This window comes from Xenopus laevis, chromosome 5L, assembly GCF_017654675.1.
Source record: "Xenopus laevis strain J_2021 chromosome 5L, Xenopus_laevis_v10.1, whole genome shotgun sequence".
NCBI classification, from domain to species: Eukaryota; Metazoa; Chordata; class Amphibia; order Anura; family Pipidae; genus Xenopus; species Xenopus laevis.
The window spans coordinates 143,863,790-143,890,921 of NC_054379.1; the positions used below are offsets into that span (position 1 = coordinate 143,863,790).

The window sequence follows — 27,132 nt, forward strand, 5'->3', positions numbered from 1 at the left end:
TTTAGTAGCATTAAGGGCAGAGACAAGTGCTCAGATTCAGGGAGATTAGTTGCCCAGCGGCAAATTTCCTCTTCTTCAGGGCGACTAATCTCCCCGAACTGCCTTCCCGCCGGGCTAGAATGTAAATCGGGGTGGGATAGCATTTGGAGAGCTTCGTTTTCCAAAGTAGCCCGAAGCTGCCACACGAGGAAACTTCGGGCGACATCAGAAAATGAAGCACTCCGATTGCCTTTACATTCTAGCCGGCGGGAAGGCAGTTTAGGGAGATTAGTCACCCCGAAGAAGAGGAGATTTGGGATAATAAGCATGTCATCTGTAGTATAGTAAAGGGGGGAGTATGGAAAGGTTATCAGGTTCTATTTGAGATGGCGTTCATTAAGGAGGAGATAGCTGTACTCCGAGGTATTATTTTGTAGATATGTCTGCATTCTCCATAGGCCTATATTGGAGCCCAAAGGAAAAATAAAGTAATATATGGGTAAACTACTAATAGCAGCTCCTTGTTGTGGCTACAAAGTGCCAAAAAAGATACCCTGCCATAGACAATCCTGAGAATTGCCTCTGCTCCTATTTTTTCTGATTTTTTTAAGTAAAAATATTCAGACAAAACTAGAATCCACAATTTGACCTTATTTATCATTGAAAAAAACTTAGTTAAAAAAGAAACTCAAAAAATTGTGTTTTTGCGAACAAAACTGTAGTTTTTGGGTGAAGTTTTTGGGCCCGAAACGTTCTAATTTTTTGTGAAATCGATAGAAACCCCCAAAACCCCCTCAGCGCAGACCATGATATCTTCAAATTTGAAATAGGACATTTGTCATTGACTTCTACAGGACCCCGACAGCTTGGAGATGGAGTATTTTCGGATTCAGAATTTTTGCAGCCTCGGGTATAATAAATCACAATAAATGTGTTCGTTTTTTTCTCTAAAAATTCGTTCTTTCTAATGGAAAAAACAGGATTTTTTGATACTCACCGTTAAATCTGTTTCTCTGTAGTCATAAGGGGGACACAGGGAACCATGGGGTTAAGCTCCATCCTCCAGGAGGCAGGACACTTGAATAATTAAATAAAGGGGCGTGCCCATCAGGCTTTACCCCATACACTGTACATTCCACTTCAGTTTGTTCCAAAAGCTGCTATCGTAGTTAACTTCAAAAAACTTTCCTATTAGGCAGAAAGCAACCAGTGAAACTGAACAAAAACTCGACCAAACCGGTCAAAGCTCGTCAAGGGCGGGAAGCCCTGTGTCCCCCTTATGACTACAGAGAAACAGATTTAACGGTGAGTATCAAAAAATCCTGTTTTCTCTGTCGTCTTAGGGGGACACAGGGAACCATGGGGACTTAACAAAGCAGTCCCAACCAGCAGGGTGGGAACGAGCTAACAGTAAAGTACGTGGTTGCAGAGTTAGGAAATCACTGACTGCAACACCTTACGTCCGAGGGCAGCCTCGGCGGAAGAAAAAGTATCAACTTTGTAAAATTTAGAGAATGTGTGAGCGGAGGACCAGGTAGCCGCCCTACAGATCTGTTCCAAGGAAGCAGAGTTTCGCCATGCCCAGGAGGCTCCCACCGCTCTGGTGGAGTGAGCCCTGAGTCCTTCTGGCGGAGATCTTCCCTTTGCGGAATATGCTTGTTTTATCGACTCTCTGATCCACCTTGATATAGTTGACTTGGAAGCTGCCTGACCCCTACGGGGGCCGGATGGGATGACAAACAGAGCCTGAGACTTTCGGAAAGGTTTTGATCGTTCCACATACCATCTTAGTGCTCTAACAACATCCAGGTTATCATACCTCCCAAGTGTCCCGGATCTGGCGGGACAGTCCCGATTTTACTTGCCTGTCCCGCCGTCCCGGATACCTCCCAAGTGTCCCGGATCTGGCGGGACAGTCCCGATTTTACTTGCCTGTCCCGCCGTCCCGGATAGTAGGTGAAGATGTCCCGCGGCTCAGCGCTGTTCGGATCTTCCTTGCTTCTTCCGGGTTTTCTCGGCAGTTTCCGGAGCGGCGGAGCAGGAGGAGTTGACTTCGCTAGTTTCCGTCACGTTCAGTCACGGGGCTCCACGTCACGGCGTCCGACGCGCATTGAGCTGCCTGACTTCTTCCGGCGGTGGGAGGGGAGAGCGCGCGTCTGGTGAGTCATCCCAAGATCTTTGTCTCAGTTGCTGTTATAGGCTGTTGGGTGCCCGCCGAGCGAGGTAGATTTCTGCTGCAGTGCATGTCGTGTCATCCCAGGCTCAGTGCAAAAACGAACCCAAATGAATCAGTCCAACTAAGGTAGGCGGTACGCGGCGCAGGCTGCCCAGGAGCAGGAGCCCGCGGTCTAGAGAGACTGCACCAATGGTGTGCGAGCGCGGCTGAGAGCCTGTCTGTTTGTGTGAGCAGCCCACAGGCCGCAGCTGCTTACAGTACTTTTTGTGAGACTTCGTGTGAGAGCAGCCTGCAGCTGCTTCCTTTGTTATCTTACAATGCAGCTTTTCTTAAAAAGGTTGCAGCTGGCCTGGAGGGCTGCAGGTTGGGATGTACCTGGTTTAATAATTCTTTATAAAGGCTAAGCATAAACTGTGCAGCCCCTTAAAAGCCCCTAGTGTCTCTTATGCATGATGAAACATATGGGAGGCACCCTGCTTCAGCTTGGATAAAAGGGAATCATCATGATCTGGGACATTTTCCTTTATCCAAGCTGGAGCAGGGTTCCTCCCATATGTTTTTTGGCTTCCCCTCCATTAAATGAGTTTTGGGGGAGGGGGGCTATACAGCTGGCATTCAATGGAGGGCTGAATCATTTAGCTATGTAGCACAAGGAGGTTTTCATGTGTGTCTAGCGTTAAAGGACCAGTAACATCACTGAGTGTAGGGTTGCCACCTTGCCGATAAAAATGATGGTTGATCCCAATGTTATTAATAGGGAATAAAGATAAATATATAGGAAGGTCAGTGATCCCAATGTTATTAATAGGGAATAAAGATAAATATATAGGAAGGTCAGTGATCCCAATGTTATTAATAGGGAATAAAGATAAATATATAGGAAGGTCAGTGATCCCAATGTTATTAATAGGAAATAAAGATAAATATATAGGAAGGTCAGTGATCCCAATGTTATTAATAGGGAATAAAGATAAATATATAGAAACACCGGTATTTTTTTTTTCCAGAAAAGGTGGCAACCCTAACTGAGTAACATTTTAAGTGTATCTAAGGGCCAGGGCCTTTTTGAGGAGGTGCCATATTGTTTCCCTTAGACAGTACAGTATGAGGGTATAGCTTATTGTGTGCCCAGAACATTCCTTCTCTGTATATTCGTATTTATACATATGGGAAGGAGGTGCCATATGGTTTCCCTTAGACCAGGGATCCCCAACCTTTAGAACCCGTGAGCAACATTCAGAAGTAAAAGGAGCTGGGGAGCAACACAAGCATGAAAAATGTTCCTGGGGTGCCAAATAAGGGCTGTGATTGGCCATTTAGTAGCCCATATGTGGATTGTCAACCTACATTGAGGTTCTGTTTGGCAGTACATCTGGTTTTTATACAACTAAAACTTGCCTCCAAGCCTGGAATTCAAAAATAAGCTCCTGCTTTGAGGCCACTGGGAGCAACATCCAAGGGGTTTGGGAGCAACATGTTGCTCACGAGCTACTGGTTGGGGATCACTGCCTTAGACAGTACAGTATGAGGGTATAGCTTATTGTGTGCTCAGAACATTCCTTCTCTGTATATTTGTATTTATACATATGGGAGGAGGTGCCATATTGATTCCCTTAGACAGTACAGTATGAGGGTATAGCTTATTGTGTGCCCAGAACATTCCTTCTCTGTATATTTGTATTTATACATATGGGAAGGAGGTGCCATATTGATTCCCTTAGACAGTACAGTATGAGGGTATAGCTTATTGTGTGCCCAGAACATTCCTTCTCTGTATATTTGTATTTATACATATGGGAGGAGGAGGTGCCATATTGATTCCCTTAGACAGTACAGTATGAGGGTATAGCTTATTGTGTGCCCAGAACATTCCTTCTCTGTATATTTGTATTTATACATATGGGAGGAGGAGGTGCCATATTGATTCCCTTAGACAGTACAGTATGAGGGTATAGCTTATTGTGTGCCCAGAACATTCCTTCTCTGTATATTTGTATTTATACATATGGGAAGGAGGTGCCATATTGATTCCCTTAGACAGTACAGTATGAGGGTATAGCTTATTGTGTGCCCAGAACATTCCTTCTCTGTATATTTGTATTTATACATATGGGAGGAGGAGGTGCCATATTGATTCCCTTAGACAGTACAGTATGAGGGTATAGCGTATTGTGTGCCCAGAACATTCCTTCTCTGTATATTTGTATTTATACATATGGGAGGAGGAGGTGCCATATTGATTCCCTTAGACAGTACAGTATGAGGGTATAGCTTATTGTGTGCCCAGAACATTCCTTCTCTGTATATTTGTATTTATACACATCAGTAGGAGGTGCCTGCCTTTCATGGGATAGTAACATGAGTACTTAATGACTGGAAGAACAAAGTTGTATATTTAAATATTCTGGTTTTATATGTCTTCAAACAGTGACTTATTTGGAGCAATTTCAGTCATCTTGAAAAATACATATTTTGGCACAGTCTGGTGAGTTTGTTGTTGCATCAATGTTTATTTTAACATATTAAATAAAGTTGTTCCAAATCTATAAACATCTGTGTTGTTGTTTTGTCATTGTTGTTAAAGATGCCCTGCAGTAAACATGCTGTTCTGTAGGGGTGCATGCCCTCTTTCTTTCAGCAGAAGTTTGCATTGCTTTAACCTGGCCATTGTTTTTTATCAACAGCAAGTATTTAAAGAGGTGATTCATCTTCCAAATTTTTTTTTTCAGTTCTGTGTTTTTTCAGCTTTCAGGTTGTTTAGCAGAAATAAACAGTTCTTTTTACAGTTTTTCCAAAATCTAAATTAAGTTGAAAGTCCCTGCCTGTGGTGATTTAGTTCTCAGTAATTCATGTGCAGACAATTTTGCAACATTTAGTTGATACATTTCTTATCATCAACATCTCTGGAGTATTAGCAACTATTGTATCAAGCCTAACAGCCACCCAGGGATTCTTCTCAGCAGGGACAAAGATAAGAAATGTATCAACTGAATGTATCAATGTAGAACAGTTTAGAGGGCCGATGAACACAATATTTCCTTAGCCAGTAGTGATCACGTCAGCCATTTATTCAAACAAATGTTTCCAGACTCTAAAATTGCAGAAAAATATGCATGTTCATCGACAAAAACTACACACATAATTCAAGGTGCAATTGCACCAGAAGCATTAGCCAATGTGAGGAGTGTCATTTCTAATAAAAATAAATATTTTGGGCTTTCGCTAGATGCAAGCTCTGATCAGTTTGAAAAATATTTTCCAGTGCTAGTTACTTACGAGCATCCAGACACTGGGCTAATAGTAACAGACTTTTTGGATATGGTAGCTTGTGCATCTAGCAGAGCCCAGGATCTATTTGAGGCTGTCGATGTTATGCTGAAAAAACATCATGTGGATTGGAACATGTGTGCAACATATTCAGAGGATAATGCTGCTAATATGCAAGGGAAACACAACAGTGTTCTTTCAAGGATAAAGGCAAGCCAAACATCTGCACAAAAAGTATATGCTGTTGGCTGCCCATGTCATTTAGTCCATTTGATGGCTGAGCATGCAGCAAAAATGCTGTCGGTAAATGTGGAGGACTTTATTATTGACGTCTATTACCACTTCCAAAAGAGTGCAAAAAGGGTGGCTACTCTTCAGGATTACATGTCATTTTGTAACACGGGAGTACGGAAAATTGTGAAGCATGTTAAGACACGTTGGTTGTCATTGGAAAAAGCAGTGGAACGGACACTGCTCACATGGGATGCGCTTAAATCCTATATCATCAGCACATTTGAGTCAGAACAAGGTGTTAATCTCGGTGCCAGAGAGAAAAGGATTTTAAAGACAATACAAGACCCCATTTCAAAGTTATACTTTTTATTTTTGCACTCTGTATTTCCAGTATTCAATACATTTAATGTACTTCTGCAAACAGAAGCTCCGATGGTTCATGTCTTGCATCCAGCAATGCAGACATTATATAGGGACCTGTTAGTAAGATTTGTGAAGCCATCAATAATTGCTGGGGTACAGGACATAACTGACATCAATTATCATGATACAGCACTACATCTACCAGCAAATGAAATTATGCTTGGTTTTGAAACCAGGAACTATGCAAGGAGAGAGAATCTGATTGACACATCCAGGTTCAAATCATTTGTCAAGGAAGCTGTAAATTTTTTTGCAAGGCCCTTGACTACATGAAAAAGGCAATGCCTTTGGAGGACCAGGTTCTTCAAAATCTCTCCTTCTTAAATCCCAACACACGATTGTCCTCTACCATAGAGGAACTACAGATGCTTGTATCAAGATTCCCAAACATAGTCCGCTCCCAGGACATGGACAGGTTGTTCACAGAATTTAGGGAGTATCAAACCAGCAGTCTTCCAGCGTTTCAGAATGAGCGCATAGATGAATTCTGGCAGAAATGATCACTTATCCAAGACCCTGTGACTGGCCAGCCTCAGTACAGAATCCTTTGTAAACTTGCAAAGTTTATTTGTCTGATTCCTCATAGCAATGCTACATGTGAGAGATTATTTAGCACTGTCAGAAAAATAATAACTGACCAACGAAGTTCCTTGGGGAAGAATCCAATAACCCAACAGCCTGGACCAAACGTCTATGAGGAAGCAACTACTGTAAGAAATACATTATGTGCGATTCTTGCTTCCAAGATTAATCTGTTCTCCCAAACAAAGTGTCACCAGTGGAAGCCTTCCCCTCGCCTGCTGAAAAGTGCTAAATCTGCCACTTATATAAGTTTGTCCAGTCGTAGACAGCCTTCCTCTTCATCTAGGTCAGATCCACCAGCGGGTGCTAGTAGTGAAAGTGTAGCTGGGCCTAGCAGTGAAGCGGTGACTGTTCTTGGAGAATCCACATCTAGCAGAGAACCATCCTCTGCTGCTGTTAGGGGCACTTCAGCTGTATCCAGCAAGGACCCATCCATTAGTTTTGTAAGTGAACCTTCAGCTGGCTCTAGCAGTGAACAATCTACTGCTGTTGTTATGGAACCTGGTTCTAGCAAGGAACCATCTGCTGCTGCTGTTATGGAACCTGGGTCTAGCAAGGGACCATCTGCTGCTGCCGCCACACTTCGGCAAGCTAAACTTCAGTTTAGCAAGAAACAAAAAACTATCCACAGAAAAAAGTCTATAGGTGGATCTAAAAAGCAAAAAACACCAGCCAGCCTGTCTAAGGAATCTGAAGCTGAGACTGGCAGCGAATCAGACGATGTTTTTATTATTGACTGATTGAAGGAACACTATGAAGAGACATTACGTTAAACATATTATGTTAAAGTTAAAAAAAATTAAACTGTTATGATATTTATAAACACTATTTAAAGTTTAATCATAACTGAGTTAGTGTCATTTATAATGTTTTAATGTAATTAGGGGAGCAATTACTGAGCAGGGTTATTGGTGGGGTAGAGGGTGTCATGAAGCACTGGCACCACAATGTGCCATTAAATGCTGAGACAGCAATGCTTCTGCCACACACTGTCATTAAATAATGGGGGCCACTTTGTCTGCTTTTTGTTGGTACACACTGTGTCTCTGATGCTGCCATGCCAACCAAGGGGAAGGGGTGTGTTTTTGTAAAATGGGTGTGCCATTGGGGGTGTGTCCATCAAGTGGGCGTGGCCAAAAAAATTTTCGCCGCGCTACACGGGGCAACTTTTTCTGTCCCTCTTTCTTGTACTCAAATGTTGGGAGGTATGGGTTATGTAATCTGCGTTCCTTATCATTCTTAGGATCTGGGCATAGAGACGGAAGAATAATCTCTTGGTTTACATGAAATGCCGATACTACCTTGGGTAAGAATTCAGGAATCGTGCGAAGAACGGCCTTATCCTTGTGGAAAATTAGGTAAGGAGGGACACACGACAGGGCGCTAATCTCAGACACTCTTCTAGTTAATGATATTGCTACTAGAAACACCACCTTGTAGGTTATCCACGTATCAGATATTGCGTGCATTGGCTCAAATGGAGGATCCAGCATTGCCTCCAGCACTACATTGAGGTCCCAGCTAGCAACTGGTGGCTTGAAAGGCGGCATGATATGAGCCACTCCTTGCAGAAACGTGCGAATCAAGTCTTCATTCGCTAACCGGGATTGAAACAGAATTGACAGAGCCGACACTTGGACTTTAAGAGAACTGAGCTTGAGACCCAGTTGTAGCCCCTGTTGTAGAAAGGATAATATCCTAGGCAATTGCAGTTCCAGAAACGGAAAATGTGATTCTTCGCACCACTTGGAATAGGACTGCCAAACCCTGTGATATGACTTGGCCGACGAAGCTTTTCGAGCCTTCAGCATAGTGGTTATGACCTTCTCATCTAATCCTTGTCTCTGCCAAACGGACCTCTCAATAGCCATCCCGTCAAAGCGAAGAGACCCGGGTTGTGGTGAGCTATGGGACCCTGCTGAAGCAGGTCTGGCCTGCATTTTAGCCGAATTGGTTGCGCTACGGACATCTCCTGCAGGTCGGTGAACCAAGTTCTCCGAGGCCAGTATGGTGCCACTGTTATTACTGTTGACCGAGATTGCTTGATCTTCTTCAGAACCTTTGGCAGCATGGGAAGCGGCGGAAAGACATATGCGAGGTTGAACTGCCAGTTCTGTGTCATGGCATCCACCCCCACTGCTAATGGATCTCTGCAACGGGCGAAAAATCTTGTTACTTTTCGATTGCCTCTTGATGCCATTAGATCTATGCTGGGAGTCCCCCATTGATCTACAAGCTCTTGGAATGTCTCTGGATGTAGCTCCCATTCCCCGGGATCCAGCTGATTCCGACTGAGAAAGTCCGCTTTTGTGTTGGACACTCCCGGAATATGTATCGCAGACAACTTTACTGAATTGGTTTCTGCCCAGAGCAGAATCTGTCTGGCTTCCGTCAGCGCGGCCCGACTTCTTGTTCCTCCCTGACGATTTATGTACGCCACTGTTGTCGCGTTGTCGCTTTGAATGCGTATTGGGCATGCTCTGAGATGGTCTTCCCATTGAATTAGGGCCAGCTTCACTGCTCTCAGTTCCAGGATGTTTATTGGTAGTCTGGTTTCCTCCGGAGACCATCGACCTTGTGCCGACTGCTTGTCCCATGTCGCCCCCCATCCCTGGAGGCTGGCATCCGTGGATATCACCACCCATTCCGGAATTGCCCATGATTGACCTCGGGCTAGGTTCTTGGGGCTCAACCACCATTGAAGTGCCGTCCTTGTCTGCTGTGACAGCGACAGAGGTCGAGAAAGAGATCCCCCTTTCCATGTTGCTAGGATACTGGCTTGAAGAGGTCGCAGGTGTATTTGCGCAAATGGAACTGCCTCTATAGCTGATACCATTGTCCCCAACACTTGCATTGCTTTGTGTATCGTTGTGCTTTGGTTGGTAATTAAGTAGCGGACTTGATCTCTGATTCTGGTCTGCTTGTCTGTGGGTAAGCTCACAGTTTGTTTTATCGTGTCGAACTCCAGGCCTAGAAACATCATCCTGTGACTGGGCTCCGTGTTGGACTTGGACCAGTTGACAGTCCATCCGAATCTCTGGAGTAATTGCACTGCCTTGTTTAGGTCCTCCTTGGCCCTCAACACTGACCTGGCTTTTAGAAGGAGATCGTCCAGATAAGGTGTCACTGAAATCCCCTGTAGCCTTAATGTGGCCGCTGTTGCTGCCATCAACTTCGTAAAGACTCTGGGGGCGGACGACAGACCGAATGGAAGTGCCACAAATTGGAAGTGCTTGTTCTTGAAGGCAAAACGTAAATAACGATGATGGGGCGGCCATATCGGGACATGAAGGTATGCATCTTTTATATCCAGGGACATCAACAGTTGCCCCTGTTCCATCCCCCGAATGACTGATCTCAATGTTTCCATCTTGAACTTCACCGATCGGATGAACTTGTTGAGACCCTTGAGATCGAGCACTGGTCTGACCGACCCATCCCTCTTTGGCACTGTAAAAAGGTTTGAGTAGAAACCTGAGAATCTCTCTGTAGTTGGTACTGGCCTGATTACTCCGGACCGCTCCAGTCTTTCTATACAATCTAGGAAAGCTAGTGCCTTCTGCGGATTGTGAGGAACCCTGGACATGAAAAATCTTTTGGGGGGCATGGTATTGAAATCTATGTGATATCCTTCTGTCACAATTTCTTTCACCCATACATCCGAAGAATGATGTATCCATTCCTCCCGGAATCGAAGTAACTTGCCCCCTATTTTCTCCAACGATTCTGGAGGGAGTGCCCCGTCAGGCTGAGGCGGGCTTCTCTCCTGAGGGTTTGATGTGTGGCCTGTTGGTCTTCCATGTGGATCTACCTTTGTCTCCCGCCTTTGACCGAAAGTGAGATCGCTGTGGGGAGTTGCTTCGTCTATTAAATCTGCCACTTTGGCCACGAAAAAATTTTCCCCTTCTATTTGAGGTGGTTGCTCTACTTCTGGCCTGCGGTAGGAAGGTACTCTTACCCCCCGTCGCTTGGGAGATAATTTTCTCTAACTCCTCCCCGAACAGTCTTTGCCCCTTAAAGGGAAGCGAAGTCAGCGACTTCTTGGAGCTGACATCTGCCGACCAATTCTTAAGCCATAAGGTTCTGCGTGCCGCCACAGACAAGGCTGATGTCCGGGCCGTGACTTGTGCAGTGTCCAGAGTGGCATCACAAAGATAGCTAGATGCCTCGGCAATAGCCTGTGCCGATTCTAATAGCTCCTGCCTTGAGGTACCATTCTGAATGTCTTTCACCAGAGCTTCTGACCATGCCTGAACAGCCCTGGACACCCATGCTGACGCTAGACATGGACGCAGCGTCGAACCTGCAGATGAGTATATTGCACGTAAAAACCCCTCCAGCCGTCTGTCTGAGGAATCTTTGAAAGCCGCTGCATCAGTAACTGGCAGTGTGGTGGACTTTGAAAGTCTAGACACAGGTGCATCGACTACTGGTGGGTTAGACCAAACATTCACTAGCTCTTTAGGAAATGGATATAGTTTATTAAACTTTTTATTCGTCTGAAATTTGTGTTCAGGTGAGTTCCACTCGTTCTGAATCAAACTTTGAAGCTGGTCATTCTCCGGAAAGCAAACAGAAGATTTGTGTTGTCTCTTAAATAAATTTGACGCTTCTGCAGTGTGTTTAGGCTTTTGCGAGATATTAAGCACCTCAAGCACCCCTTTGATTATGCCGTCTATGTCATGTAGACTGTCACGATCTTTTCCTTCATCCTGAATTTCTTCTTCATCAGCCGAGTCAGACCCAGGGGACTCAATTTCCCCCTCTGACTGAGAAGAAAGCAGCTCAGGAGATGAGTCGTCAGACGCCTCAGGATTCCTAACCTCCACACTAGCATCCTCTATTCGTCTACGTTTGCCACTAGTCCTGTGGTTTAGCCTGACTAGAGTTTTGCCTAGATTTTCCGCAAGAGCAGGTAAACCTTGTAGCGCTGCCAATGACTGTGAGAGCTGGAGTGCCCATAGGGGCGCAGGCGGCTCTGCTGCCGCTCCTAATTCTTCCCGAGGCACAGCTGTTACCTCTGCTGGAAGCCCCCCTAAAGCAGTGGTTTCCCCCTGCCCCTTGTTGCAGGACCTGCACAGCGGCTCCCCCTGTCCCCCTGGAATTTTTTGTTGGCATCCAGAACAAGCTAGGTAAGTCACCTGTGCTGATAAGGACCCCTTCCGTCCAGCCCTTGTGAACAGTCCCACTGACTTACCTTCTGCCATAATGAAAGGTAGAGTGTATTGGGTACTGCCTGATAACACCTAGGAGACCTTAAGCTGAATCGCTTCTGTCTCTGTTTCTCTCTCAGCTGCTCTGTGCTGCTGCTGCTGAGGCTTTCCGTGCTCAAAATGGCCGCTGGAACGCATATGCGTTCCATTGCGTGTGCGCGCATGTGCACTAGCGCATGCGCATGCGCAAATGCGCTCCGGTTCGCGCCAAACCAAGATGGCCGCCGAACTGACTGGAGGTGGAACGCAATGCGTTCCACTTCCTGCGCCACACGAAGATGGATGTCTGCAGCGTCGCAGCCTCCTTCTTCCAGCAGCCTGCCTCAATGCGCCTGTTATGGCGAACCATAGAAACCATTAGCAGGGAGAAAACATTACACAGGAGGGCGGACTAGGGTAAAGAGGTGGGGGGGGGAGGAATAGTTCCTAAGAACTCTTACGGCAGACAGAACTGCTACAGTGCAGACATTGTGCCACTTACCCCCCCACACCGGCCAGACCCTCTGCTCTGATACATTCAGCGCAGGCAATGTCTAGGTGGTCTTAGCTAATGCTATAGTTGACCCCGGTGTGTTGCTCCTCGTAGGGGGCTGCCTCTATGAAAACAGGTAACCCTGTTTTACCGGCCTCACCCCGGGTATCAGCTCAAGACTGAACGTAGAGGCATGCGACGGTCCATCCTCCCGGGAGCAGGACACTTAAAAAACTGAAGTGGAATGTACAGTGTATGGGGTAAAGCCTGATGGGCACGCCCCTTTATTTAATTATTCAAGTGTCCTGCCTCCTGGAGGATGGAGCTTAACCCCATGGTTCCCTGTGTCCCCCTAAGACGACAGAGAAAAAATGTTTTTCCCATTCAGACTAACCCCCATAGTGTTTTAGTAAAGCCAGTTATCACTATTGTCCATTTTGCAGCCATGACATGAAGCTGCGACTAGTAGCTGCGTGTGTCTTCACCCTAAAGCAGGGGTGTCCAACCTTTTGGCTTCCCTGGGCCACATTTGAAGAAGAAAAATTTTCTGGGGCCGCACATGAAATACACAACACTTTTGATTTATAAAAATAAAGGAAATACACAGAAATTAACTACAATTTTCCAACAAAGCAAAATGGTAGGTACAGACTTGACCATCACCAGGGGCGTAACTAAAAGAGGCCCAATTTGTAACTGGCGTATTTTCATAAAAAATTATTTATTTCACTGCACATATTGTGCTATGTTTGGGCTACTTTTGAAGTTGAATAAACAATTTATTTATAATTAATTTTTCAGTTACAAAATGAATTCTCTATTTTTGATACTATGAACTGTGAATTTAATTAAGAAGTGATTATTCATTGCAATGCACTTATAAGCTATTAAGTACATTTACCTTATAATTAATTATCTTAAAAACAAATCAATTGATTATTGGGAATCACAGGGGGCTTGGGAATTCATTTCTTTCTAATTAATTTTTGTGTTAATTCTAATTTATTGCACTGCTCTTTAATTAACATGATTGAATAAATAAGTCCTGTGGACAAGGAGTGAACAAATTGGTTGTCAAGTAGATTTAATAGTGAATTAATGCCTTATCCTACAGACCTACACACAGTGAATTTAGTAAAAATAATAATTCCAGAAAATGATGGAATAGGTATATAACCCAGGGGTGTTACTACACAAATCCCTACTTCCAAATTTATCATGTCAAATGCAAAGCACTAAGCCAGACTAAAACAGTTAAAAATTCTGTACCTGTAAAAATACTGTGCAGGTGTATTGTGCTGAACCAGGGGAGCTGATAATAATTTGTTGCTGTGGAGTGCTAGAGTGCCAGACTTGCCAGTAAGCTGCAGGCTGAAGCTAGCCTTTCATTAGGCAGGAGAAGAGCCACGTAGTTTTGGGAGTTGCTCTCTCTATGTGCCTTTATCATGCTCCCAGACAAGAGGGCGCAGGGCCCAGCAAAGCCAGGATATTGGCGCCAAACACTAGCTGCTAGCTAGCAGCAGCTAGCTGCCGTTGGGGAGACTGGTGCGGAGAACACAGGCGGTGATGTCACACGCACTGCGCGCACAGTAGAGAGGCTGCAGCCAGTCCAGCAAAGCTGTGGGGAGAGGAGGCGTGCCTTTGCTCTAACGAGTAAACATGCCAAACAGATTGCTTCCTGCTGGGCCGCACGGATCTCCATTCCGGGCCGCATGCGGCCCGCGGGTTGGACACCCCTGCCCTAAAGGCTGCCACAGACCTATGCTGAGCATATAGGAAAAAAAGCATTAATGGTGTGATTATTTTCAGAGAGCTACAAAAGGCCACTGGATAGGTAAGAAAGCTTTAAGGGCTATTCCACACGGGGAGATAGCGTCGCGTTTGCGGTCGCGGCGACAAAGCGCCGCGACAGTCGCCGCGACCGGCGCAGGCGACCGTTTTGTATGGGCGCCTTTGTAAAAACGCCTGTGCTAACCACACGAGGCGATGCGCTTTTCAACAGTCGCCTGAAAAAGCCTGGCGAGGCATTTTCAGGCGACTGTTGAAAAGCGCATCGCCTCGTGTGGTTAGCACAGGCGTTTTTACATAGGCGCCCATACAAAACTGTCGCCTGCGCCGGTCGCGGCGCTTTGACGCCGCGACCGCAAACGCGTCGCTATCTCCCCGTGTGGACTAGCCCTAAAAGTACTGAAGACGACAAGATGCTGGTACTTACCCTTCCGTTGCTGATAATGGCTCTCTCTCCTTTCTTCAGTTTTAGAACCTCACGGCAGTAGAGAGTATGAGATAAGATGAAATCGACCTTTGCGGACTCAAATACATCAAGGAACAGACTGGTATCCATACCCTAAAAATAAATCCCGTGTCAGTTTGTTTTTGCTGTATCTTAAAGGGACAAACACAGCCGCACGAGAGATAACAGCAATGGTGAAAATCAACAATTTTTGCTGTTTTCATCCTTTATTAACCCCAAGTCACAGCACATAGGCCCCAAGGGGGCCATACAAATACCACTTCTGGCCTGCAGATCTCTAATTGGACAGCTCTAACCCGTGCTAAAAATTGTTAAACAGTAGCCTCCTGCACGGGCTATGGACAATTTGGGACAGCTATTCTTGCTGCTTTATTTATTGGTCTTTGCCTTGCTCAGTCACTGTACATACACCAAAGCTAATACATGAGAGAATCTGCTAGAAAAAAATTGTTTTTTTTTGTTTTTAAAGCTTTCCCATCACAAAGTAGGAATATGCTACATTTTCCAAGAAGCAGCAGTACTTTACCGAAAGAAATCCTATCCTATCAGGTGTAGCACCTACCCCAACAGCAAATTCCACTGGGTCCTTTCCTGCCTCGATCTGTTTTGCATTTTCTTGCTTGACAATTTTGGTGATGAAGTTTTTGGCATTGTTTGAGTTTTGAGTCTGGAGAGCAGCCCAAATGGCCCGTGCAACACGAGTTCTCTCAGCTGATGGATCCTGGCTGGGGTTGTTGAGCATGCCGATCCGTACATTGTTGCTGGATTTCTGATCACGCATGGGGAAAAAAGACGGGAAACAAACAACGTGCATAACACAAGAATACAATGATTTCTGCAGAAGGAGACCTACCGTATATACTCGAGTATAAGCCAACCCGAGTATAAGCCGAGGTACCTAATTTTACCTACGAAAACTGGGAAAACTTATTGACTCTAGTATAAGCCTAGACACAACTACAGCCCTGTCTCCCAGCAGCGCACATTCTGCCAAAGCGACCCCCCCAGTGATCAACCGGACTTCTTTGCAAAGTTGATGGTGACAGAGAATTGCCAAACAGATTACTGTGTGCATTGTCCCACTGTCCCACTACCATGTGCAGAGGGTGCTGTGTGATATTGTCATCACTGTTAATCTTTCGTATAACCAACAGAGGGCGCTGTGTGATATTGCAGTCACGGTTATTCTTTCATATAACCAACAGAGGGCGCTGTGTGATATTGCAGTCACTGTTATTCTTTAATATAACCAACAGAGGGCGCTGTGTGATATTGCAGTCACTGTTATTCTTTCATACAACCAACAGATGGCGCTGTGTGATTTTGCAGTCACTGTTATTCTTTCATATAACCAACAGAGGGTGCTGTGTAATTTTGCAGTCACTGTCATTCTTTCATATAACCAACAGAGGGCGCTGTGTGATATTGCAGTCACTGTTATTCTTTCATATAACCAACAGAGGGCGCACTGTTATTCTTTCATACAACCAACAGATGGCGCTGTGTGATATTGCAGTCACAGTTATTCTTTCATATAACCATCAGAGGGCGCACTGTTATTCTTTCATATAACCAACAGAGGGCATTGTGGGATATTGCAGTCACTGTTAATCTTTCATATAACCAACAGAGGGCATTGTGGGATATTGCAGTCACTGTTAATCTTTCATATAACCAACAGAGGGCGCACTGTTATTCTTTCATATAACCAACAGATGGCGCTGTGTGATATTGCAGTCACTGTTATTCTTTCATGTAACCAACAGAGGGCATTGTGGGATATTCCAGTCTCTCCCCAAGTGAACTGTTGGTGTAGGAATGATTAAAAGTGACTGCAATCTCAGCTACTCGGGTCGGGTACCGCTGACCCGAGTATAAGCCGAGGTAGACTTTTTCAGCACATTTTTGATGCTGAAAAACTCGGCTTATACTCGGGTATATACGGTAATTTATGGTTTCATATTTGGCACTTTAGAAGATAAGGCTTCAACCTGTCACTTACCCTGCACAACTAACTTCTGTTGCCTACATCATTATTACAAAACCAAAAGCTAAGCATAAGCTGGGGTAAATCCACATAGTGATATATTCAGGAAATATCAACTAAAGAGCTTTGTATAAAGGTTATTCTTACTTTATTTTAAGTGTATAGTACAATATGTTTCAGAGCAACTCTACACCCGAGGAAGGACCAGATTGGTCCAAAACATGTTTGTACTATGATCATAAAGTAAAAATACCTTCCTTTATACAAGGCTCTCAGTTGGATTTTTCTTGAATGTATCACTAAGGTAGGAGCGGAGAGACTCAACTATTGTTTGATGAGCTGCACGATCTACATCTCACTGCTACAAACTATAACTGGGGGAAAAGAGTGATTTTCTCTAGTATCGCAAATCCATAAAGGTTGTGAATTCTTACACGTATACTTATATATATATTGTGTGCCTGTAGTCATGACCCTACAATGATTTAGTAACTTACCTGATGTTTGATTGCATCGTACAAAAGCTGGCGCCCAGAAGGCTCATCAAAATCCCCCACAATCCAGAAAGTGACGGGTCTCACAAAAGAATCATCTGTATTATGGGACAACAAGATGATTATATAATACATTGATTATTCCAAGATAAAACAGCAACATACACACAGAGACAGATAGATAGATGATAGATAGAGAGATATAGAGGGAGATATAGAGAGAGAGAGAGAGAGAGAGAGAGAGAGAGAGAGAGAGAGAGAGAGAGAGAGAGAGAGAGAGATGATAAAGAGATAGATAGATAGAGAGAGAGAGAGAGAGAGAGAGAGAGAGAGAGAGAGAGAGAGAGAGAGAGAGAGAGAAAGAGAGAGATGATAAAGAGATAGATAGATAGATAGATAGATAGATAGATAGATAGATAGATAGATAGATATAGACAAGATGAGACTAGATGAGACTATAAAAATGCATGCAATAAGATCATTGGGAATGTTAGTACAAAGTTATTTTCTATTCTAAGTGACCATTGCAGGCATGCAGATTATAAATTATAAATAATTCAACAATTTACTAAAATCCGAATTTTTCTGATTAATTGATAAAAAAAATTCCGACCAAACTAGAACCCACGATTTACCCTTATTTATCTATCATTAGGCATGGAAAAATCGGAACGACAAAAACTGAAACTTTTTCAGATTGTCTCACGAAAACCGCAACTTTTTCAGATTGTCGCTCGCAAAAACTCCAAACTTTTCGGATTTGATGCCCAAAAAGTGTGGATTTCTTAGTGAAAACGGCAGAAAAGCCTGAAAAGCCTGATTATCGTACGAAACCCAGTGCAGACCAAAATATCTTCAAATTGCAAATTGGACCTCTGCCATTGACTTCTGCAGGACCTCGACACATTGAAGATTATCAATCTTCTATTTTTCAGATTCAGACTTTTTGTAGCCTTAAGGTATAAGAAATCTTAAAAAATTATTTTTCCACTAAAAATTCTGATTTTATAGTAAAAAAAAAAAAAAAACCTTGAATTTTTCATGTTTTTACTATTCAGACTTTAATATATAAGCCCCTGTGTGTGGCATTCTGATGTATGCGTGCCCCATAATTTAAGAATATAAAGGTGACCATAGACGCACAGATAATATCGTGCGAAACAAATTTTCGATGTTATATTCGTTGCGTGTATGGTGAGAAAAGAGCCGACCGATATCGGCAGAAGACTTGGATATCGGTCAGCTCATCGATTGGGCTGGACGGAAAATTTTGATTGGGCTCCTTTGAAGGGACCTGAACATTGGTTATTGTTAGTGCTGAATCGTCACATACAGGTGGAATTCTATTGTTTCTCCCTGTATATCTGATGGTTTAGCTCTACACGTGTGTATTGAAATGAACGATCTTTCTTGGAAAGATCTTTTCCAAGAAAGATCGTAATTGTTACGTCTATGGCCACCTTTAGTCATGCAAACAAACAGCAACAGCTCAGGCACATATATAAACAAAAATTGGTTTTAATAAATGCTGAAATAAAGTGTTTTACATTTACATATGTACCAAAAAACAACAATAAAGTGAATATATTATAGGGACAGATCGAGCAACAGCTCAGCCAAGACATTTTTTGGGCTATCTACACTGCAGTGGTCATCAATTATACCCCAGATTAGTTATACTAGGAATTTTCAGAATTTTCAGAATTTTTGGGTTAAAATCCCCCTTTTGGTTGGACCCACCTTAGCTCATAATACGATTTTTAAGAACAATGACAAAACTACTATAGTAGTTCTATGGTTTCCAGGGTATCCATAACCAGTTCTACTGACTTAAAGGAGAACTAAACCCTAAAAATGAATAGGGCTAAAAATGCCATGTTTTATATACTGAACTTATTGCACCAGCCTAAAGTTCTCAACAGCAGCAATGATCCAGGACTTCAGACTTGACACAGGGGGTCACCATCTTGGAAAGTGTCTGTGACACTCACATGCTCAGTGGGCTCTGAGCAGCTGTTGAGAAGCTAAGATTAGGGGTCGTCACGAATTATCCAGAAGAAAATGAGGTTGGTCTGTAATATAAACTGATGCTACAGGGCTGATTATTAAATTCTGATGCTAATTGCACTGGTTTCTGTGCTGCCATGTAGTAATTATCTGTATTAATTACTAATCAGCCTTATATTGTGACATTTCTATTCTATATGTACTGTATATTGTGAGTGGGACCCTAAGCTCAGTAAGTGACAGCAGCACAGAGCATGTGCAGTGAATAAGCAGAAAAGAAGATGGGGAGCTACTGGGGCATCTTTGGAGACACAGATCTTTACTGCTAAAGGGCTGTGGTTGCCTTGGGCTGGTACAGAAGCCCAAAACATAATGTACAACATTTCTAGCTACTTCTTTTGTTAAGCTTTAGTTCTCCTTTGAGCGTGCCCTAGGATGGGGTCAGTCCCACAGTGTGGGACCCCTTGTCCTATAATGAAAACTTGATTCCAAGGAACCTATCAGTGCATATACAGTATAATACTTTATACACATGGGACAGCAGCTACTAGCGGTGGGAAGTGCAGTGACTGGATGGTAAGAAACATGCAGACTGGGATGAGTGAGCAAAGAGAAGAGTGATTACCATAAATCTCCCTGGATGACATTCCTGGACAGGGAAAGATAGCCAGAGACGTACAAAGCAAAAAAGAAAATCCCATTAACAGGAGCAAAGTGACAGCATAAAGACATTCACAGTAAAAGCACAAGGAATAATTGCATAAAGCTGAGGTAGTAATATTTATAGTACAGATGATTGCCTATTTCCCAGTTATCCTGGCCAACTACACAGGCCCAAAACCAGCTCAAGTACAATTTGCACAATTTGTCCATTTCACACCTCACTAAGGGGCAAGTCTACGAAATATAACACAAAAATGAATCAAACCCAATAGGGTTGTTTTGCCTCCAATTAGGATTAGTTATACAGGTATGGGATGCGTTCTCCTGGAAACCCATTATCCAGAAAGCTCTGAATTACAAAAAAAAAAAAGCTGTCTCCCATAGACTCCATTATAATAAAAATAATGGAACAAATAATCCAGATTTCTAAAATTGATTTCCTTTTTCTCTGTAATAATAAAACAGTAGCTTGTACTTAATCCCAACTAAGATATAATTAATCCTTATTGGAAGCAAAACCAGCCTATTGGGTTTATTTAATGTTTACATGGTTGTCTAGTAGACTTAAGGTGTCATAATTCAAATTAAGGAAAGATTCGTTATCTGGAAAACCCCAAGTCTCAAGCATTCTGGATAACAGGTCCCATACCTGTATCTTAGCTGGGATATACTGTATCTTAGTTGGAATAATGGATTTTTCTGTAATTTGGATAACCAACCATAACGTTAAAAAAACCCTACACTGCATAGACCCCCCCTCCCTCCTCCCCCCAGCCTGGGGGCAGTTAGGGTTGAATTCTCCTTTAAGTCTACTATACAATCATGTAAACATTAAATAAACCCAATAGGCTGGTTTTGCTTCCAGTAAGAATTAATTATATCTTAGTTGGGATACAAGATACTGTTTTATTATTAGACGGGAAAAGAAATTTTTAAAAAAATTCGAATTATGTATTGAAATTGAGTCTATGGGAGACGGCCTTCCTGTAATTCGAAGGTTTCAGGATAAAATCTGTATTTATTTTTTGCAGTTCAGATACTGCATTTATGCCCTTTTTTTTTTTTTAACATAATCCCGAATGAATGAGCTAATGTCAACCCATTAAGTTAGTTATGTCTACCCATAACTAACTGTATAATTACAGAATTAAGCAAGGCAGCAGGGACATTTTTATTTTATCTGATTTATTACTATGAATCAAATGATTTGAACTCAGGGGGGACAAATAAATGATTCAACAACCCCTATGTGATATGGTTATAAGAGCAAAATGTTCTGATGAATGACACTTCCCTACTGCAACAGCTGCTCCTTTTAAATCTGACACAATTGAGCTGCACATTCCCCTCCACTTGTGATCATTCATTTTATTCTCCCCAGAAAACAAACATTACAATGATGGCGAGCAGACTGTGCTAATCCAGTTATAAGAACAAACAAAAGTCTGTCTTAATATTTACACAAGAGACTGAATAAAAATATACCAATGGCCACTGATTCATAAACAGTAAGTTTTTCCTCTACAGCTGCAGAAAAAGCCTTGGCTATTGACTGATTAAGGGGCACAGACAGCCCCTCTTCCCCACAGAGACTCAGATAAGCAATTTAACATACATTTTTGATGGGGTGTTTATTTTACCTTTAAAGGTGAACTAACCCCTAAAAATGAATACTGCTAAAAATGCCCTGTATAATTTACTGAACTTATTGTACCAGCCTAAAGTTTCAGCATCTCAATAGCAGCAAACTGCTTACCTTTCTTTGTAAGATAGGTCATACTGTTAACTATTGCTGCGCTCTTAGCATTGGAGTTCAAGGAGCTGAAACGTTTGTAGTCATCTACAAAAAAGTTATCTGCAAAGAAGGTATAGAAAAAGAATTAAATAAGAACTGGGTAGAATTGCGGATTATACTGGTAATCCATAAGGGCTATTCCACACGGGGAGATAGGCACGCGTTTGCGGTCGCGGCGACAAAGCGCCGCGCCAGTCGCCGCGACCGGCGCAGGCGACAGTTTTGTATGGGCGCCTATGTAAAAACGCCTGTGCTAACCACACGAGGCGATGCGCTTTTCAACAGTCGCCTGAAAATGCCTCGCCAGGCTTTTTCAGGCGACTGTTGAAAAGCGCATCGCCTCGTGTGGTTAGCACAGGCGTTTTTACATAGGCGCCCATACAAAACTGTCGCCTGCGCCGGTCGCGGCGACTGGCGCGGCGCTTTGTCGCCGCGACCGCAAACGCGTGCCTATCTCCCCGTGTGGACTAGCCCTAAAACATCCCCATGCTGCTCCATAAAAGAAGCTCCAATACATGCTTTAAACTCCTGAAAAAGGGCTTGTTCACCTTCAAACATTTTTTTCAGTTCAGTTGGTTTCAGATTGTTCACCAGAAATAAATACTTTTCCAATTACTTTCTATTTTATATTTGTGGCCTTTTTTCTAATATTAAAGTGTAAAGTTTTATTTTCACCTTCTAAAGCAGCTCAGGGGGGGGGGGTTGCCGACTCTTCAACTGTTCTAAATAGATACATTTAGTTGATACATTTGTTATCTTTAGCTCTGCTGAGAAGGATCCCAGAGTTTCATTAAAGGGGAACTCCACAAAAACATAACTTATACTTTTTGAAAAGTAAATATAATTTCAAGCAACTTTGCAATATGCATGAATTAAAAAATATGCAGACTTTTTATGATTTTTAATGGTTTCTGACAGTTCCCTAAGCCTGCTCTTCTGCTGATCTGTCTGACTACTTTGCTGAGCTGGCTGACTACTGTTACTTTGTATCAACAGCCATCTGTCCTTAGCCTGCATCCTCCAAACCCCACAATTCCCTGCATGTGATTTCAATAAGAAACATCACAGTGCAATGCATTGTGGGTTATGTAGTTCCTGCATGCTGTCTGTAAGCTGTGGAGAAGTTGTTACAATTTGTAACATCAGTGTTTAGTCCCTCCTTCCCTGCCAGGATTTCAAATGATGAAGAAATAGAAGAACTGCTAAACAGCTGGATTTCAGCATAGAAAATGGCATTTATTCATACTTTTTGAAGAAACAGGTAACTGTGATGGGTATATTAGGGGTTTGTGTGTTATGTGGGCCTCTTTATTAAATTTTAGTTTGGAAGCCGGAGTTCCCCTTTAAAGGCAGCTGTTAGAATTGATACAATAGTTGCTAATTTCCACAGATGCTACTGAGAAACGTATCAACTAATTGTATCAACTAAATGTAGCAAATTGTAACAGTTCAGTTGCTCCTGGATCACAGAGCTGCCAGACTGAAACACCAGAGACACGAACATTAAACTATTTTGGAAAAATGTTAAAAATAAAATATGGAAAAAGTCTGTTTCTGGCGAACAATCTGAAAACAACTCAACTGAACAGAAGTGTTTGGAAGGTGAACAACCCCTTTAATAAAGCATATACTGCAAATATTGTTTGAAAGTCCCCAATCAGCAATCGGTTTGTAGGTGTTTTTCTGAAGCCTTATGCTTAAGAATTGGCAAGTCCTTACTGAGAGTTGTTAAATCCAGGTACCGGCGCTCTGCTTCTAAGATCCGCATATTAATTCTTGGGACGACATTAGGCTGATTCATTATGTGATCCACAACATCTTGATCATTCGTCAGTTCCCCCTGTGTATAATAACGCCAATGGTAAGTATGAATACAGAAAATAAAATTACTGGGAAACGCATATAAGAAATAGAAGTTTATGGGGCCGAATTTCGAAGTCATGTGAATTTTTTTTTTAACTCTAATAAATTCAAATGTGGTCACAACTCAAATAAGCAGTTATTTATGGAAATCGTCTAAGATTCAATCGAATAGGAACAACCCAAAAATTCTACATGAATTAGAATCAAATTCGAATCGAGTTCCCTCCAAAAAAAAACTCGACTTTTGCACGTCAAATTTTTTGGGGCGTCATTTTCACAGCAAAACTTGGAGAAAATTTGCATAATCACTACTATTAACATCTTCAAATATTTCAAGAGACCCCTGCCATTGACATGTACTCAGCAGGTTTTAGGTGGCGAATATTCAAATTAGAATGGTTTTAACAGCAGAGGTGTGATAAATCAAACACCAAATCAAATCAAATTTGAGTTTGAGCTTTTAAATTCAAATTCGTGAGTTTGACCCAAAAAGAAATTTGAAAATTCAAATTTACCATTCGAACCGAAATAAATCTGCCCCATATAATTTTAAAGAATCAGGAACCTGCAAATTATATTTTCTTGAGCTAAAATAGCAATATCCTTATGCCAAACAGGACACATATTTAAAGGAAAACTAAACCCCCAAAATGAATATTTAAGCAACAGATTTTTTAGTTTATATCTAATTAAGTGGCATATTAAAGAATCTTAACAAACTGGAACATATATTTAAGTAAATATTGCCCTTGCCTCGAACCACATTTCATGATGGTCTGTGTGCTGCCTCAGAGATCACCTGACCAATAATACCGCAGCTCTAAATATGACAGGAAGAAGTGTGGAAGCAAAATACAGAACTCTGTCTGTTAATTGGCTCATGTGACCTAACATGTATGATTTGTTTGTGTGCACCGTGAATCGTACGATCCCAGTGGGCGGCCCTTATTTTTTAAAATGGCAATTTTCTATTTTTGATTGCCTAATGGCACATACGACTAAAAAAGTATATTATTATGAAAATGGTTTGTTTACACGAAGCAGGGTTTTACCTATGCACTGTTTTACTTCATATATTTTGATATATACATTGTTCAGGGGTATAGTTTTCCTTTAAAGCTGTTGTTAAACTGTTGTTAACCAACTATATAGGTTGTCTCCCCTCCCTGCTATAATCTGAGCCCAGAGCTATGAGTGAGCTGAAAAGACTCAGGCAGGAAGTGATGTCACACAAAGCTAATATGGCTGCTCATATCCTAAACAAACAAAGAGAGTTTCTAGGGCTGTTTACTCAAGTATGGTAAAGAATTATTCAGAATAAATATAGTTTTATAGCTTGCACTATTGTTCTTCTTTCTTCTTAAAGGTGGCAAGCAGCACCAGGCCAAGTAGTATTGCCAATTGGCACAAATACAAATTGGGTTCTGCAGCCTGGTATCGTTCACTCTGGCCAACTTCCCAAATAAACAAAACAGGGACGATAATCATGAAGTAACTACTGTACATCCTCACCAGATAAACTGCTTTCTGGAAGAAAGTGGTGGTTTCTATTATTTTGTGCATTGTCGCAGTCTCCAGCTCATCGGGCTCCAGCTGCTCTTTTGAAAAGGGAATGCCATTAAAGAGTACGACTGGCAGTGGAGTTAACCCCGTCTGCAGGAAGTATTCCATCCCTTCCTGTAATGCAATAGGAACACTTGAGATATTAAGCAACAAACCATGTTATTTTATGTGATGTAAATAGATTAAAGGACAAGTCTGAATTCATTCATATTATTTTAATAATCAGAGTAAAATCACACACAAAGTTTCACACGTCCTGTATAAAAAAAGAAGCAATGGCCAGTATACCTTTCTTGACTGGTCATAGGCAGAGTCTCTGTCCAAAATGCTGCCAAGCTCGACATAAGGATATTTCTGCTCCAGGACACTGGTAACGTGCTTCACGGTCAGTCGCTTTCCAGCTGGCACCTTGTTGTAGATCTGCACAAGATATGGCAAAATAATGAACGGGATTTAAAAATGATCCCAGTCATTGCAAATGGTCAATAATAACTTCTCGCAGAAATGATCATAAGGAGTGGCAACTCTGTGCTGGTGTCTCATGTTTAGCCAATCACCATAGAATACTATAATTGGTGTATGGTTTCACCTGTGGATACTTCTAAGCAGCACAGTACCTGTGTAATTATTATCCAAATGTGAAGTCTCCTCTATCAGCTGTTGTCATCGACTTATATTATACAAGCAATTAAAGGGCAACTACACTACTAAACAAAAAGCATTTTTGTAATTTACATGAATTATTATTGTTTTTTTCCTAGATTTCAAGATAGTAGCAGTTTTTCCATTGATCTTGGTTCGCTGCTGTTCGTCCAGAAAAAGCATTTCTTGACTCTTCTCTGCTCAGTTCTATGACTCAACTGACAATAAGCAAAAACTACATTTTTTCCGACCCCCCATATTCATATAGCTTGAATGCCGTTTTTCAAGCAAATACATTTACCAGAAATGCGTCATATATGCATAAGAAACCACAAATTGAAAAACATATGACGCCTCTAAAATTTGCCTCTTAGGGGAAAAGTAGGGAGAAAGTCCTACCTGATTCAACAAAGGCAATAAAACCCTGGATCATATCTCCAATAACTTACAATCACTTGCATGGCTGTATTTAAGTCTAACCTAGGCATAGAACTGCAGCTTGCCCCCTCAGTTTCACCACCTGTGAACAGTGGAGGACTGGGGGGGATTTTCTAGTGCTATTTTTTTTTTATTTACCCAAGGGCCACCCCCTAAAGCTACTGCCCTAGACACAGGGCCCTCAGGTGGTTTTATAATGTCTACGGCCCTGACCACTAGTATGAATGTAATATACTAGACATATGGAATTTGTTTCACCAACAGTAGGAACTTACTGATGCAACCAATTGGAATGCATGATAATTATCCATTTCGTCTGCCACATAGTTGAAAGCTCTAAGCAAAGCAACACCTGCATCCTGAAAGCCATCAACTTCCTCAGAGTCATCCACAACAAACACCAACCCGATTCTAAAAAAATTAAAAGAGAACAAAACTGGCATCTGTTGAGGGACAATGCTTGCACACAGGTTTATCATAATATTGCAAAGCCAAGAATGAAAATGTTCATTGTATAAAAACCTGTCTGTGCAGTGAAGTTAGATGCCTAACTGTTTGGCCAGCACCATACAAATAAATGCCAGACAGACATTCTGTTAAAGGACAAGAAAAGTAAAACTAAAGAAGAAGGTTAGAAATGTTGTACATTATGTATTGGGCTTCTGTACCAGCCCAAAAAATGTTAGAAGTAAAGATCTGCATGTCCAAAGATGCCCCAGTAGCTCCCCATCTTGTGAGTCTATGTACACATAGAATATAAATGTCACAACATAAAGCTGATTAGTAAATAATATGGATAATTACTACGAGGCAGCAAAGAAACCAGTACAACTAGCATCAGAATTTAAAAATCAGCCCTGTAGCATCAGCTTATATTACAGACCAACCTCATTTTCTGCTTGATAATTTGCAACGACCCCTAAGCTTAGCTTCTCAACAGCTGCTCAGAGCCCACTGAGCATGTGAGTGTCACAGACACTTTCCAAGATGGTGACCCCCTGTGACAAGTTTGAAGTTCTGGATCATTGTTGCTATTGAGAAGCTGAAACTTTAGGCTGGTGCAATAAGTTCAGTATATAA

At 42.3% G+C, this 27,132-nt stretch overlaps 1 protein-coding gene across 3 annotated transcripts in view; it reads right to left on the reverse strand.

The window, feature by feature from the left end:
- Nucleotides 1-27,132, reverse strand: part of uggt1.L (UDP-glucose glycoprotein glucosyltransferase 1 L homeolog) — a 71,121-nt gene that overhangs the window by 19,562 nt on the left and 24,427 nt on the right. For 2 of the 3 annotated variants that reach the window (XM_018263984.2, XM_041563512.1), the window contains exons 16-24: nucleotides 26,328-26,463; nucleotides 25,261-25,392; nucleotides 24,922-25,086; nucleotides 23,266-23,386; nucleotides 21,508-21,606; nucleotides 19,714-19,737; nucleotides 17,085-17,179; nucleotides 15,163-15,369; nucleotides 14,562-14,693 (exon numbers count right to left, since the gene is read on the reverse strand). In XM_018263984.2, the coding sequence (XP_018119473.1) occupies nucleotides 14,562-14,693; nucleotides 15,163-15,369; nucleotides 17,085-17,179; nucleotides 19,714-19,737; nucleotides 21,508-21,606; nucleotides 23,266-23,386; nucleotides 24,922-25,086; nucleotides 25,261-25,392; nucleotides 26,328-26,463 (1,111 nt within the window). The remainder of the gene's footprint in view (nucleotides 1-14,561; nucleotides 14,694-15,162; nucleotides 15,370-17,084; nucleotides 17,180-19,713; nucleotides 19,738-21,507; nucleotides 21,607-23,265; nucleotides 23,387-24,921; nucleotides 25,087-25,260; nucleotides 25,393-26,327; nucleotides 26,464-27,132) is intronic. The other variant, XM_018263986.2, reaches the window with a different exon arrangement.